Consider the following 16,607-nt stretch of genomic DNA (forward strand, 5'->3'; position numbering starts at 1 on the left):
ACATTACTATTGTTGTTGTGGTTGTTATTATGAAGAAGAAGAAACTGAGCTCCAAATGAGTGAAATTGGGCCGAATACTATGATGTATTTGCCTAAGGAATTCGATGTGACAATTGAGGAAAACTCAGAAAATATTTCTTTTACTTGCTACAGTCGTACTACTACGTGTACATGTGAGAATAGGTGTGCTCTTTAAATGTGTCTCTGCTTAGAGTGTTGCTTTCTGCCTTTACAAGTTATGCTGAAGAATAAGAACTAAAAAAAGAATCAGTGACTTGATTTTTCTTTTGGATGTTTCTTCCTGCAGATTCTTTCTGTTATAAATTTTTCATATGCACCTCTCCATTGAACCGTAATTGCCTTATCTTGCTGGAAATGTGAAGACTGTATTTAGCCTGACAGGGCTATGGCTTGAAATTTCACTGTAAGAACAAACAAACTTAATCCCCTGATAGAAGCCGTGAACAGAATGCTTTGGATACATCTCTGACTACAGGTCTAAGTAAGCGTGTAGAGTTCATGCCTTTTTCTGACTTTAGGTACAACCTTCAAGCCATTATTTTACTATCACCATAATTTTTGCATGCCCCAGATGATAAACTTTTAATAAAATAATGAGATACTAAACCACAGGACCCCTGTCTGTTGTGACCGATAAATACATAGATTGCAGCTGGGTCGAGGCTTAAATCACCGCGGCTTTTGTGCAACTATTTTCCTCTGTTACTAACATCCAAGCAAGGTAGCAGTGGTAGGGTCTATTGCAGTGGCCCTCTGGTAGCAATGTCTAGTGTCTGCTGGTGACACACCTGCAGTTATTACAGTGCATTAGTCACGTTTGTTCCAAGCAGTGAGTGATGAGCTTAATAACACCTGGAGTGTTCGAGACAGTTCTGTATAGGTGCTGCTTGTTGCTCTGGTGATAACAGTACATTTTCTTTAAAAAATCAGAAATACGTCCTCTGGTGTAAAAATAGCAGCCTCAGTCAAAATGCATGCATTCTTCCAAATGTTTTTGTTGGCAGAAACAGGCAAGCTGTAGGCATGGAAGGTGGTTCAGTGCCAGACCCAGTGTTAGAAACCGTATGTCAGCGAAAGCGTTTCCATTTTCTTTGTTTTCATTGTTCAGCCGTAAGTTTCTGTGGTAGCGTCACTATTAATATAACTGTTCCTGTGAGGTCACAAACTGAGAAGTCTGACATGAAAGTTCTGTATACTAAAATTTAATGGAAAGTCAAGATTATCTTTCATTCCCTAATAATACAATTTTAAAATTAATTATAAAATAAAATTTCCTAAGGTGAAAAAGTGATAAACCTCTTTTTTTCACCCATTTCAAAATTTGTTTCATTCTTCTGTAATGAAACAGGTGCTCTGCTATGCAGGATGGCTGTGTGCCAAAATGGAAAAGGTGCGATTGCAGTGTCTCAGCTGGTGGGCGGTACTGACGCGCACGTCATGACAACCTGTATAACTGCTACAGTATGACCTGTGAATCACTCAAAAGAAAATAAAAATGGGGCAACATAGTTTAGATTTGTTTTTTTCCAATAGTGCTTTTTCGAAGAGGCAAATTATTATTTCAAAAACTTGGGTCTAGTTCTTTTGGACTATATCTTTATTGACTTTATTTGGGCTGTGCAGGGGAGAGATTTGTCCCACTGCTGTAATAGCTGCATCCTGAATTGCAAAATGCCTCCTGGGACCTGTAACAACCTTGTTTATATTTGAAACTGCAGTTACTGCGAGAAAATTAAGTCATTTTATCCTTAGTAACAAGTGTTTACAATGTCAGTTAGGAGAATTTTTAACTAAGAAATTGTTTTGCCTTCTAATTGCATAATTTCCTTTTTGTTATTCATTAGTGCAGATATTTGCTTCCCATTTTTCTATTTCAGATGTCCCATATGTCTGACAGAATAAAAATTGTCTAATATTTGCTTTCTGAAATATTTTTATTCAGTTCAGCTGAAACACCAACACAGATGTTCTTTTCTCTCTCATTAGCATATGTTTATATTCCTGTTAAATTAAGTGACTGCGATAGTGCATATATAAATAACATACAGCAAGTGTTAATGGCTAACTGGTTTGTCCTCTGAATGTTACCTTAGGCTGCAATAATTGCAAATTATATGAAATTGCGTTCTGAATCCAGTCCAAGTTCAACTCAGTCTTTTAGTATGTTCATATGAAAGGTAGCTCTGATTCTTTTTGCTTAAATAGTTGACTGCTAGCTGTGTGGGTGTCCAGAAGATCCAGCTTGATCCTTGGCACTGGGTATAGACTCAGGGAAAAAGAGGGCGACTTTGTTGCCCTTTTTGTCATTTCTTGTTTCTGAGGTGCCGGTAACTCATTGCAGAGGGTTTTTTTTCCCCAAATGGGTTAGCATTTTCCACATTTCTTGTTCACCTGAAGCAGACTACTAGGCATATTCTTTGTCCCATGAAGGTCAGGTGAATTTGGAAAAAGCCTACTTTTCTTTGCCTTACATTAATGAATAGTACTTAAGGAATGAACTCATCCAAGCTCTTTTTTGAGTTTTTTAATGGTGCTAAAGAACCTTCTGAATAGCTTAGGTCTCTTCCTTCCTTTCCATTATGTCGTGCCTTCTCAATGGAGTAACAGACAAAGAGAAGTGGTAACTTGTCATGAAGTAGGAATGTGGAGGGATGGAATCAAAAAGCTTTGACTTGAACTTTGCTCCAGCTACTGTTGCCAGCCAAGGATTTTATGTGGTACACCACAGCCTCTGTGAAGGCACATAATGTACTCTCTGAGGCAGTTCAGTCTAGAGGTTGGGCAACGTTAACGTGTTTATAATAGCTAAAATCTGGTGGGAATGCCTTTTGGCTTTTCAATACTGCATGCACCTTTTAAAAAATTTATCACGTTCTGAAATCGGGGTATACTTAAAGAAATAAAAGGAAATGTGAGGGGAGTCTGGCGAGATGCACAAATACAAATGAAGAAAGGGGAAGATGTGGTCATGGCATAGGTCCCATTGACTTCACTGTGTTACTTTAGTAACTGTGCTCTTTCCCTTCATCCACAGTGGTCCTCCACCATGCTTGTATCCTCTGAGGGTTCTCTCAGAAGTGAGATGCACTCCTCTTAATACCCTTGGTGCTAACAGCATGGATAGAAATATGCAAAAACTGCTGTTTGGTCCTCTTTCTACTGGAATGGGAGAGGGAGAAAAAAATCTAGCAGTGTTATTTTGTAGTTGGGAAAATAATCTTTTCAGGCATAATTTTAAGAATCTATCATAAACATAAAAACCCCACGCGCTTTCCATTAATGCACATGAAAGCCAAGTTTTTTTTAATTACAGTAACCATTTTGTTTGATATTACGTATGTTTTACATTGCTTCAATGTGTTGATCTATTTCTTCATCTTTGTACTTGCCACAGCTGGCTGGAGTCCCACTCCACAGCAAAAAGGATGTGCAATCTGCTTGGGATTGGTACAGAAACTGCATGCAGACATCTGCCCAGTCATCTTTAGCTCTCTTAGGAAAAGGAAAGGGAGCTGCTTTCAGCATGGGTGTTTCGTACTTGACATTAGGATTATTCCTATTTTTTCACCCATTTATGATTTTGAGTATCTGACTGCAAGTAGTAGAAAACATATGGGAATAAAACTGTCTGTGTGCACTACTAGAGGATTCTTACCCTGTGTCTGGTTACTTTTGATGCTTCTGATGCAGTTCCTGAAGTTTCCCCCCAGATGGGTATGTTCTTTGAATTCCTGGAAGAATCTTTTATCACGATTTCATGCCCTGTTTCGAAGCAGTGGAGAACTGTGTTTTCAGTGACAGTTTTCAGAAATGACTGGCGATAGATACGAAGTATGTTGCAGCTTCTTAGTACACCTATGTATAAAGCTGTAGATTCTTCTGAAGAATCAGATGGAAGAAGGTTTGTGAGGAGTCATGTGGCAGAGCACTAACTTGAGTTGGGTTTCCTGTGTTGGGGTCAAGTCTGCAGTAGAATCTAGGTAGCTCTGGCTTTGTCAGCTCTGTGGTATTTTTTCCTTTGCTCTCCTGGTGAGAAGTCTCCTTCCATGATTTCAGTTTCTACACATATGTGCACAATTCTCCATTCTCATAGATGTAGTCATACGAGAGACTGTGGTCCCATTTTGAGAAGCTTAAAAAGTTTGCAGTTCTGCAGCTGGCAGTTACCATCTTTCCGCTAGAACTTACAGTCATAAATGTCATAACTTGCAGCTCTGACTGCTCCTATTCTGTTTCAATGCCAAGTGAAACAGATTAGCGAGTCTCAAATTGGTTTAATCTAATCTCTTTAATCTTTCTGTGGTTGTATTTATCTGCTTTACTTTACACTGGTGTGGACTACTAGATGCATTCATGGAGTCAGAGTGAGAATCTCAGCAGAGGGACAGTGTCTTGTCAAACAGCTTTTGACTGGGTTACAACTGAACTTCTCTCTACTGATTCTCTTTCCTTTGCAACCCTTGGCAATCTCACTGTCATTCTGAGCTCTCAAGTCTGCAGCCATGTCCTTGCAGGAGGGCTAAGAATTTCTGCGTCTGAACTGTCATCTTGGTCTGCACCTACATTAACATTTTAGACCTGCTCAGGAATGTACTTTTGAAGGGAATCTCCTTACTGCAGTTTGGTATGCAACAAAGGAAGTATGACCTGGATTCTTTTAGGATAAGACTGGAGTGGAGGATGTTCTCCAGCAGCACACCGTGTTAATACCCTTTGCTAATTCCTTCCATGGGACCAGGCTAGGCCTGGGCTGAAGCACAAGTTCATGAACCTGTAACGGGTCTGCGTGGCAAGGTTTTGGTAGCGGGGGGGGTTGCAGGGGTGGCTTCTGTACAAAGTTGCTACAAGTTTCCCCTATGTCAGATATAGCCAACGACAGCTGGCTTTGATGGACCCGCCGCTGACCAAGGCCGAGCCAATCAAGGTGTTTTTCGCCTCTGTGATAACGTATTTAAGAGAGTGAAAAAGTTGTTGAGCAGCAGTAATTGCTGCGAGTGAGAGGAGTGAGAATATGTGAGAGAAACGTCCCGCAGACACCAAGGTCAGTGCAGAAGGAGGGGGAGAAGATGCTCCAGGCGCCGGAGCAGCGATTCCCCTGCGGCCTGTGGTGAAGACCATGGTGAAGCAGGCTGTCCCCCTGCAGCCCATGGGCGGTGGAGCAGATGACTGCCTACACCCTGTGGAGGGCCCCCACGCCGGAGTAGGTGGATACCTGAAGGAAGCTGTGAACCCATGGGAAGCCTGCACCGGAGCAGGCTCCTGGCAGGACCTGTGGCCCGTGGGGAGAGAGAAGCCCACGCTGGAGCAGGTTTGCTGCCAGAGACCCCATGAGGAGGGCTCACATTGGAGCAGTCGGTTCCTGAAGGACTGCACACCATGAAGGAGACCCACGTTGGAGCAGTTCATGAAGGACTGAACCTGTGGGAAGACTCACGCTGGAGAAGTCATGGAGGACTTTCTCCCGTGAGAGGGACCCCACATTGGAGCAGGGGAAACGTGTGAGGAGTCCTTCCCCTGAGGAGGAAGAAGCAGCAGAAAACAACAGTGTGATGAACTGACCCCAACCCCCATTCCCTGATTTCCCTCTGTGCCGCTGGGGGGAGCAGGGAGGAAAATCGGGATCAAAGTTATGTCCGGGAAAGGAGGGAGGAGTGGGGGGAAGGTGTTTTAAGATTTGGTTTTATTTCTCATTACTCCTCTCTGAGTTAATTGACAATAAATTACATTTTTCCTTTAATGGAGTCTGGTTTGCCCGTGATGGTAAATGCTGAGTGATCTCCCTGTCCTTATCTCAACCCCACAAGCCTGTTGTTTTTTTTTTTTTCTTCTCCTCTCTCCTGTCCAGTTAAGGAGGGGGAGTGATAGAGTGGCTTTGGTGGGCACCTGGCATTTTGGCCAGGGTCAACCCACCACAGAACCGCTTGTACAGGACACACCAGGGTGTTAGCAACAGCTGATTCCCTTTATAAATCCACTGTCGTTGTTCTGCACAGCCTGCTAATGCAGACATCCTGCCGTAGGAGAGTTATAGACCGGTTTGATCTCCAACCCAATGCTGATTCCATCTGGCCCTTTTTTGGTAACTCCAATGGAACTGGATTAGTGAATATTACCAAGGCAGTGCTCTAATTCCATGTGATAGTTACAGGACGTTTTCTATGACCACCAAGAATTCTCCATTCCTATTAAGTGCAAGCCAACTTCCTAGCATTCACAGCCTCACAACTCCTTTGTGAAATAAAAGGGCTGGAAAAAACTGGTGTTAGTTAAAAGGATGCATCAGCATGTGTAACATAACCCTAGGGACACAATCCTATTTCTGGTTATTCCTAGTAAGACACAACTATTTTGCAAATATATATATATTTGTAAAATAAAAAAATGTATCATTAAACTGTGTTCAGAATTCTTTGATGTGTATTGAAATTGTATTTGCCTGTAAAGGAACGTGGAGAGTGTTTTAACAGTTTTGGAAAGTTATCTTTTCTTTGTTTATAACTCTTAAATGTGTACATCTATAATGTGTCTAAATATTTTATTTATGTACTGCAGGGTGTTGGGAAAAACAAGATTGTTGACAGATTCCTTCACCTTTTAAACAGGCCCAGGGAGTATTTACAGCTGCATAGGTAAGAACGTTTTGCATTTCCATACTTTGTGTTTATAATCTGATTTCCCATGTTTTAAAACTTGTGTTTCTGAAGTTTAATTTGTTCTTACTGTTTGAACAAAGATCCTATTATGGTAGGTGGCACACAGACTGCAGGAATGTGTCCATGTAGGCAGAAGCAATAAGCTAACAGGTTGAAGGGGGGATACAAGAATCTAATGCAATCACAGTGCTTAGTATAAGAGGGAAGTAGAACTCAGAACGTACTGATGTTAAACCATGCTGAAGAAGAGAGTAAAGTTTTGCTGTCATTTCTCGAGAGATTACCCTAAGCATGAGGTACTGTGTGAGGGGAAAAAGTCCAAAGGTGCTTGTTTGAATATATCACCATTAGACAAGAAATATTTTACATAATAAAGACTTTTTGTTTTCTTCCTTTGGCATTCCTGCTAAGCACATCTATTTTTCACCCATAAACAGTTTGAGTAGGAAATGATGGGTTTTTTCATATGCAAGCTAAAAAACAGACTTCAAGACAACAAACCAATTGAAAACAATTCAAAAGCTGAAATAATATCAGATTATCTGCCTGCTTTTTATGACATGAACTTTAAATCAATAAATTGAAATAAGGACTGAATATGTCTAGAAGACCCAGTTTCAATTGAACTGCGTCCATTTTCAGCTTCATTCCTAATCTTTATCTCTCTGTCATCAACTTCGTAGCTTCATCACCTTGTCTCTTTCCATAATCAATTTTTTAAATAGGGCTAATAAAAACGTACATCTTTGATATTTTGCCCTTTAACAACACAATCTCTGTAACACTTTCTCACTTCCTCCCCCAGCTTTTTGTCTTCAAATGTTTTGTCCTTGTATTCATGATACTTGGATAGCTCTATCTCATCACTTTTCTATTGCTGCTTTTTTTGATACTACCTCTCCTAGATTTCCATCACTTGTTTGTGAAATACTGCTTTTGTGACTTGCTACTTTCAGCTTTGTGTTAACTTTCCTGCCATCTCCTCTGCTTGTAGCAGCCACCCGCTCCTTCTGGATAAACTACACTATCATTTTTGCAAATCCCAATTATTTCACAAGTTGCTAGAGTATTTCTGTCTCTGTCTCTTTGAAAAGTTGTTCTCCAGTGAGGCGTGGTCAAGCAAACAGTATTTAGCATAAATTCAGGTAACTCAGGAGACCATTGTATAAGCACAATGTTTGGGGTGATGATGGGGCTGCAGAATGTATTAGTTGCAGCATGGTAGTTGATGCATCACTAGGGAAAAAAAAGTGCCTTTTTTGTCTAGTCAAGACAAACTTCTCTAGGCTCTGTAAAGCACTGTTTATGGTTACAGGATTTTAGAGATAGATTGAAGTAGAAAATAGTGAGCAGGCCTATGAAGTTCTACAAAAATAATTTCTGAATATAGAAAAATCAGAAATTTCCATTTCCTGGGTAGCATTTTGAAATACTTTGTGAAGAACTCAGTCTATATAATAACTTGGTAAACTTTATAGGGCATTTAAATGAGGATTACAATATTGTTAGTGCACACTTTTAGGTTGAAAAACAAAATAAGAGCAAGTTTAAAAAAAAAAAAAAACAGTTCACTACTAAGCTTTAGGTATTTTGTGGGGAGAAAAGCAGTCAGTAGCTTATGGCATAGAAGTTATTTTATTAGAAAATATGCTGGAATGTGCACTTCATCTTTGATAGCTCTGGGTGTTTATGCAGATTTCCCAGCTAGCTACCATCAATACCATTAAGCATGCCAACAGGAAAATATTTCTAAATATCATACTTTTAATGGTGCTCATATACCTGAATTACAGATCTGGAGAAGTTGAACATTCAAAGCATGCATTTTAGTTGATTATGTTGTAGGGGAAAGGAATAATATTAATGCTTTCTTCATGAAAATATGGAGGCGGTTCAGTGTCAGATGAAGGTGGACATTCTGTGCCCTTTCAGAAATGTGTCTGACAGATGGTACCTCATTAGTCCTTGGAATTTGGGTTGCAGACTCTCTAGTTCCACTTCAACTAGTCTCTCTGGAAATGAGTGTGAGGTTGTCAGCTGCATATCCTGAGGCTCTTGAGTTTCTAGTGAGGTAGTGAATCTGTCAGAAAATGGCTTATGATGACATCATGAGTTCTTGAGTTTGCCCATATTGACTGTCACTTCACATAATTAGATATAAAACAAGTCATATGCATGTATGTGTAATAATGCCAATACGGAAAGGGTGTTGCAACTGAATAGTGTCTCTTCTAGAGTAGAGAGATATATCCTTAGCTATAAAATAATCCTTGTTCATGGCTATAATTAAAATGTAGCCAGAGAAGAAACCGCTGGAGTGGGAAAAAACTGTAAGAGCTTTAAAGTTCACATAATGAAGATCTTTGATAAGATGTAGTGTTACGTAATAAATAGAAGTAGTGAATGAATAATAGACAAAAATAATTAGACTGAATTTCAGAAGTATTCTCATTTATTAATCTAATCACCATTTTTCAAAACCTAGGTTTTTTTAATGGTATTGAAGCGCCAAGATTATGAAGGTATTCCAGAAATGTTTACTTTCAATAGCTTGTGAAGTAAATAAGAGGGAAATACACTGTGGTGTAGTGTAGGACAGTTTGCTATGCAATGTAATTGATGTAGGTGTCTTTTATAGAAGAATACCTCACCCCTTTTGCCAACAAACAGGAACATAAAAGGAATTAAAATGCCATTAAATGTGGTTTGGTTTTGGTTATTGATTGTTTGGTTACGGTGGGGTTTTCCTGTTCGGTGGTTTTTTGTTTGTTTTGGATTTTTTTGGGGTTTTGGTTGGGAGGATTTTTAATGTCTTGATGAAACAGTATAAGGAGTTCTGCTGATCTAACACCACATATCTTCAAAGATATTCAAGCAGGGAATATTTGCCTTAGAGGCAATAAGCTATTACCAGGAATAATTTTTAAATCTTACATTTTATGTCTTATCCTTCAAGATGATGAGAGGAGATAGAAGATAGAAAAAAGAGTGTGCTTTTCTTTAAACATCCTTTCTGACATCTCTGTTTACTTGCTCTACCACTGATTCACATGGCAAGGGTCAGCCTGACCTTAAGGTTTCGATTGCTTATGGAGGTTATAAATCCTTTGTCGTGATTTAAGCCCACCCAGCCGGCAACAAAGCACCATGCAGCAGCTCGCTCACCCCTACCCAGTCCCCTGAGGGATGGTGGGGAGGAGAAAATACATCCAAAAGGCTCAAGGGTCTAGACAAAGGACAGGGAGGAGGGCTCACTCACCAGTTATGGTGATGGGCAAAAGACAGATTCGCCTTGGGGGAAAAAACCATCAGTTTGATTTAAACACCGCCACCACCAATTTACCAATCAAATTGGAGCAGGATAATGAGAAATACAAACAGGTCTTAAAAACACCTTCCCCTCACCCCTCCCTTCTTCCTGGGCTCAGCCCTGCTCCTGATTATCTCTATCTCCTCCCTGCCAGCAGTGAAGGGGAGCAGGGAATGGGGGTCACAGTCCAGCACAAGGTGTCTCTGCTGCTCCTTCCCCCTCAGGCAGAGGGGCCCTCGCAGCCCTCCCCTGCCCCACCGCGGGGTCCCTCTCACGGCAGACAGCCCTCCACCCACTGCTCCAACGGGAGTCCTTCCCGCGGGGCCGCAGCTCCCCAGAACCGCCCCAGCGCGGGTCCCTCCCGGGGCTGCCGCCCTCCCACCGACGGGCGGCTCCAGCGCGGGCTGCCTCGGAGTCACGGCTGCTTCGGGCCCGGTCCCTGCTGCTCCAGCCCGGGGTCCTCCGCGGGCTGCAGGCGTGCAGTGCTCCACCGTTAATTTCCATGGGCTGCAGGGGAATATCTGCTCCGACATACCTCCCACCTAGGTGTCCACATAGCTGTTTCTCTCACACCCCCCTCCTCTCCTCTACTCCCAAAATAAAAAGACTTGCCAGACAGGTTTTCCTCTCTTAAATATGTTTGTTTGCAGAGGTGCCGATTGGCCTGGCCTTGGCCAGAGGCGGGTCCAAATAGGAGCCAGAGGAGCTTCTAGAAGCCTCTATCAGCAGCCACCCCTGTAACCCATCCCCCACTACCAAACCCCCGCCAGACACAAACCCAACACATCCTTTTTATTAACCTTTCTTACAGCACCTCATTAAGAGGTTTTGTTTTCTTGAAGTTGTTGAGTTCTGTAAATAATTTTGAGACCCTAAAACTGAAAATCTTAATATTAGGAGTTTGTCAGGAGCTGACCAGCTCTCTCACTGCATTAATTGTGGGGTTATAGGAGTCTTTTCTGAAACGGGTAATTTGGCGTGGGGTCTGCACAGCCTCTCTCTAGGACTGCGCTTATGAAGCACCTTGCTGCTTTTCCGTATTAAGGAACAAATTTTGCCTGCCAGGATTTCCCAGTCCTTTCCTACAAGAGTAATTTTCAGTGGAGAAATCTTAAATTTACCCCTCTGGGATGGTTGTCTCCATTTTGTGCACCCAGGACACTGACTACACGTTACAGAACAAATAAGAGCATTACCTTGCCTCATATTAAACTTTAAGGTTTTACTGCTTTCACCTTGAGTGTGCTTTCATCATGCTACTAGAAAGGCAAAAATCTATGAGGCCTGGGCAGTCACAGGCCAATGAGAGATCTGTATAGAAATCAAAACACATACCGACTGACTTTCTAAGAAACTTTGATGTCCTCCAAATAAATGTAACACAAGTCAAGAATTTGTGTTGCTCCTAAATGTGTGAATCGTGGAAAGCTTCATCATTTTATGAACCTTGCTGCTACTACTTTTGCCATCTCTCATGGAAGCGATGTGGAAAGAAATTGTCAGTGGTTCTACACAAAAATCTGAAGTTAAATTTGGTAGATTGAATTGTGGATCTGTAAAATAAGTTTCATGGAATCAGGAAAAAGATTTTCATGGAAACTCATAATATTTTGCTTTAAATTATGAAGTCTCTTGGCCAAGAAGATTCTACAGAAGTAAGAAAAAAAAAACTAAAGCTGTAGAGAAGACTCAGGCAAGAACATGAGCCCTGTTAAGACTATAAAATCTTTCTTAGCGCTGATGAGAGTAACAGATAAATAGAAAAATGTAAGCTCCTAGCTCTCCTCCATAAAAATGTCAGAAGAAAGTATCATGACTTTAGACTGTTAGCTCCTTTGATGTGATCAAAGAAAAAAACGATTTTATTTCTCTTATCATCAAATTAGTAACTAATTGCACACAAAGAATGGTTTTCTGGAGTAAAATGTCCTTTACCTGTCATTTAAACATTTAGGTTTGCATCTATTTGGAATTAAGTCATGCTGTCAAGCTGCTTTTTCAATTTTAATGACAATGATTTATCCTCCTTGAAGTTACTGTTTTTGTGTAGACTGTATTACAGAACTACAGTATTTATTTATTTGTTTCCAATGCAAGCTTGATTTATGGCTCCTCTTTTTAATTTTTTTTTTTTTTTGATTGTGAAGAGACTTCTGATAGAAAGTGTCTTAAAAGCTTAGGTTCTGACTAGGAAGACATAAAATTCAGTCACTTTTTATAGTAGTTTCTGCTGATATGAATGAAGTGCTCGGTTTTACATGCTAAAGGCATTTGGATTAAGATATACATCAGGGTTTTGGTGTCATATGGTGTTATCTGATCTCAATTTTCATTAAAATACACTTATAGTCTTTAATACATTAGCTTAAAAAAAGGAGAAGAAAAAAGATTTACATGTAATTTATTCTCGTCTGAAATCTTAATTTGGGCAAATAAAGAGAACTGGAAAAATACTGTGGAGAACACATAGTGTCAACTCAAGACCTGTGAAAGCTGCCACCTCTGCTCTTCTGAGGTTAGACTGGCTTTAAATCATGTAGCCAAAAAGAGCAACTGGCAACAGGAACCCTCTGAAATTATTATCTGCCATTGTGGCTTGTGCTCCTGATTGCTCTGATAGCAAACAAAAACCTCTTTGTCTTTGTAGTCCCTTTAAGAAAAATTAATTTTGAAAAGAATGTCTGTGTTCCAAGCAGCATGTTTGCTTGGTTCAGGAAGGCACAATTTTCATTTTTCTGTGCCAGTACCTTTTCTTTAAAGTCTGATATTAATTACACTACTTGATTTTTGAGATATTCAAAAGCTGTCTGGGCACAGTCCTGGGCACATTGGCTCTAAGTGGCCTTGCTTGAGCAGGGGGGTTGAACCAAATGACCTCCAGAGGCCTCTTCCAACCTCAACCGCTCTGATTCTGTGATTCACCAACAATTACTGCAAGGTAGCAGATGGATAACCCCAGCTAGCTCTTCTAGGTGTGTTGTAGTAACATGCCTTGCTAAATCAAAATTGTTGAGTAGGGAAAAAAAATTAAAAATTAGTTTATCTTCATAAAATTATATAATCCAACAGTGGTTGTTCCATATGGAGAGTCCATTTGCACTGTCCTTAGCTGGCACCCAAATGAATCAGTATAGAACAGTAGTTAAAGTTGAGGGAATTAAGACTCATCATTGTTTTCAGAACAAGAAAAATAAGAACATTTTGTGTAATGAGATTAAGTTTGATAACTTCTAAAAAATTTATTTATTATTATGATATGGGTGTAAGTAATGAGCAGTTGTTAAGCACAAATTTCTCAGATGTTTTCCGCCTTCATGCTGTCTCAGCCATAGATCATCCATAGGAAATGCAAAAATTGCAGCCCACCATCTCCATCCCCTGCACAGTGTATATCACAGGCATTCCTCTACACAGTTCAAAATCTTCAGGAATGAAAAGTACTGATCCTTTCCATTGCGATGGGAACTTGGTTACTCACAGCTAGTGGGAGAACTAGATCCCCCTGAGCTACTGCAGATGCAGCCACTGAAGTCACAATGAGTAAAACTAGTCAGCCTCAACTCTGACATCTTCAGTATGTAGATCTGCAGTTATTTGGTTGTATAAGATCATTGCTGTCACTTACAGAATTAGAAGCTTTTGATGAGTTGACTGCAGTGTAACCTACATCAATAATTTGTTGATGGCTTATAAATGGATTTTCTGCTGCTCATAGCCTCAGTAAATCTGCAGAAGATGTGAAACAATTTGTTCTGTTCGAGTGTTCTCTTTCTGTGTATCAAGAAAATAATCTTCTAGGAAATTAGTTTATTGTCAAAAAAAAAAAGAAATTATGAAACATCATAAAGTCATATGACAAAAGGGGGAGTGTTTTTTGGTGTATTAGACTTGTTCTCTGTAAGGGCAGAAAAGTTAAAACTGTTTATAAATATGGTTTGATGCCTTTTCATGAAATAGATAATATAGGAAGTTTTCTTCTTTAGCTTTTAAATAAAAGGGTTTGTGCCCTTAAATTAGCCATATTAAGTCTTAGCTCTCCATGTGATATCTTTTCTTCAAGTTGAGATAACTTATTTTCCACTTTTCTAGTCATTAACATATGTGCTAAAGCAATTTGGCTTTGTTGTAAAAATTTGATGTTTCACCACTGTCAACAAAATACTAGCTGCTATAAAAATTCTGTGTTGTCTGATTAACATACCACACTACCTTATTCTCTTTTGTCTAATATTACGTTTCCTTTCAAGGAATTTACCTGTGGTATTACATCTTCCTGTCAAAGTTACTGTGTTTGTTCTAGTGACTGATGATTGGAAAGTATGATACAAGGTTTATTTTAAAAATCTGCTACATTTTGTGTTGTGTGTTTTCTAGTTCCCTAATAACTTACAGTAATGTGATGATCTTCTCTTCCAAAAATTAACTGAGTTTACATATGTTATCCTTTTTTTTAAAAAAAAAAAAGTAATTTTGCTGTGATCTTTAACAATCAAATTAACGGAGAGGTTTGGGGTAGGAAAATGAGCTTATGGTGTCCCTACAAGCAATACTTACTACAAACTGTCCATTAATCTTTAGATGTTAATTTTCTTTCCTTCTTTTTCAGCACACGTAATCAGTATAAAATCTAATTACCTGTTTCCCCTATTGAGATCGTTTGAAACTACCCTTTCAGCTTTATTGACTTCAGATTTTTTAAATTCTAATTAAAAAAGTTTTTTCAGAAGAAGTAATTTCCTTTGCCCAAGACACAGATGAACTTCGTACTGTAGAATTATAGCATACTTGTTCTCAGAATTGGTTATCTTCTCTTGGTGAGACCCCACATGGTGTACTGCATCCAGCTCTGGGACCCCAGCACAGGAAAGACATGGATCTGCTCGAGCAGGCCCAGAGGAGGGCCATGAAGATGATCGGGGGCTGGAGCACCTCCCCTCTGAGGACAGGCTGAGAGAGTTGGGCTTATTCAGCCTGGAGAAGAGAAGGCTCCGGGGAGACCTTATAGCGGCCTTCCAGTACTTAAAGGGGGCCTACAGGAAAGGTGGGGAGGGACTCTTGATCAGGGAGTGCAGTGATAGGATGAGGGGTAATGGTTTCAAACTGAAAGAGAGAAGATTTAAATTAGATAGTAGGAAGAAATTGTTTCCTGTAAGGGTGGTAAGACACTGACACAGGTTGCCCAGAGAAGCTGTAGCTGCCTGAACTGGTGGAAGGTGTCCCTACCCAATGCCAGGGGATTGGAACTAGGTGATCTTTGAGGTCCTTTCCAACCCAAACCATTCTGTGATTCTGCATAAAACAGTTTAAATGCTGATATAGCTCTGCAGGTCTATTTAAAAACTTAACAACCTGGAAAAGCTGTCTGTGTAGTGGACTGTTGTTGAAGCAAGTACTTTTAAGCTGCACTGGTTTATTAGAGGAATCCATTGAACACAGTGAAGATGTGCATGTGCTGTGTATTTGTAAGTTGGCAGCCACAAAAAAAACGCTGGATAATTTTTCCTGATGATTTTGAGTCATGAATGTGTATGTCTAGAATATTTTCTTTTAACGTTGTACACTAACCTTATAGTGTGTACTTTATTCTTTATGCAGCTCAGGTTTGGAAATAAATAATAAGATGACATTTTTGTGATGAAGAGTTATGTTGTGAAGCACTGAATGTATTGGCTAGCATATAATAGGTGTCTTCGTGGCTTTTTACTCTTGTTTTTTCCCCTTTTTTATATACGTTTTCAATCACTACAGGGTTGCAGTTCAAACCTTTCAAGAGTTCATGCAAGCTAATTGTCTCTGTTTCCAATGTGAGCCTTTCATAAGCTGGATGACTAGCTCTGCTATTGTCATAGTCCAGATGTTAGAGAGCTACTTCATTTGTCTTTTCAGCTTGAATATCCTGCTGTGTGGCTGTTATGAAGAAATAGCTCAGGTTAGGAGAGCCTGTTGTTTCATTTTCCTCTAAAGCTGAAGTAACAGTTTCTTGCTATTTACTCAGTGAAACGTATTCTTATACACAATAAGGGGAGCTGTGTGCTGTCATGTTTCTTCATTTATGGATTTTACAATTGGGGTGAGTGAATTTGTTGTTACAATTTATGTGGAAACGTTGCATCTTGTTTTCAAGGATGGATCACGTGTAAGTAATTCTGTAACTTGATTTAAGCATATAACCTGAATTAAACATATAATTCCCTTTGGCTGTTGTTCTGCCAGCCGCAGTCATACTGAGTAATGAGTACATTTATACTCCAAATAATTTCTTGGATTTTAAACAAATATATGTCCTGCTGAGTAGCTATAATGGCCTCGCAGAAAAACAAGGGGATTTAATTATCAGTGCATACAGATAAGTCAAAAAGGCTTTCCAGTGTAATTTTAACAGAGAAATGAGACAGCTGGTTGGCTTTTCAGATATTTCAGAATTTCCTAAACATAGTGGTCAGATTGTGCAATGCAATGGCTGTATGATAGGTTGGCTAAAGAAATAAGTTTCTAAATGTCAGTTAAGATTCCCTGCTCTTCATCAGGATAATCCATGAGTGGATTAGCTAACCTGTATAACAGCTTCAAATGGCCCTTGGCCTAATTATTTTTCAAATACTCTTAAAATCAGGTCACAGCAG

At 39.8% G+C, this 16,607-nt stretch overlaps 1 protein-coding gene across 1 annotated transcript in view; it reads left to right on the forward strand.

Moving 5' to 3' along the window:
* The window catches only part of VWA8 (von Willebrand factor A domain containing 8), a 203,720-nt gene that overhangs the window by 89,265 nt on the left and 97,848 nt on the right, over nucleotides 1-16,607 (forward strand). Inside the window, exon 21 of the mRNA XM_086481978.1 lies at nucleotides 6,574-6,650. Coding sequence (XP_086338104.1) covers nucleotides 6,574-6,650 — 77 coding nt within the window. The remainder of the gene's footprint in view (nucleotides 1-6,573; nucleotides 6,651-16,607) is intronic.

Source organism: Leptosomus discolor, chromosome 1 (assembly GCF_034619465.1).
Source record: "Leptosomus discolor isolate bLepDis1 chromosome 1, bLepDis1.hap2, whole genome shotgun sequence".
NCBI lineage: Eukaryota > Metazoa > Chordata > Aves > Leptosomiformes > Leptosomidae > Leptosomus > Leptosomus discolor.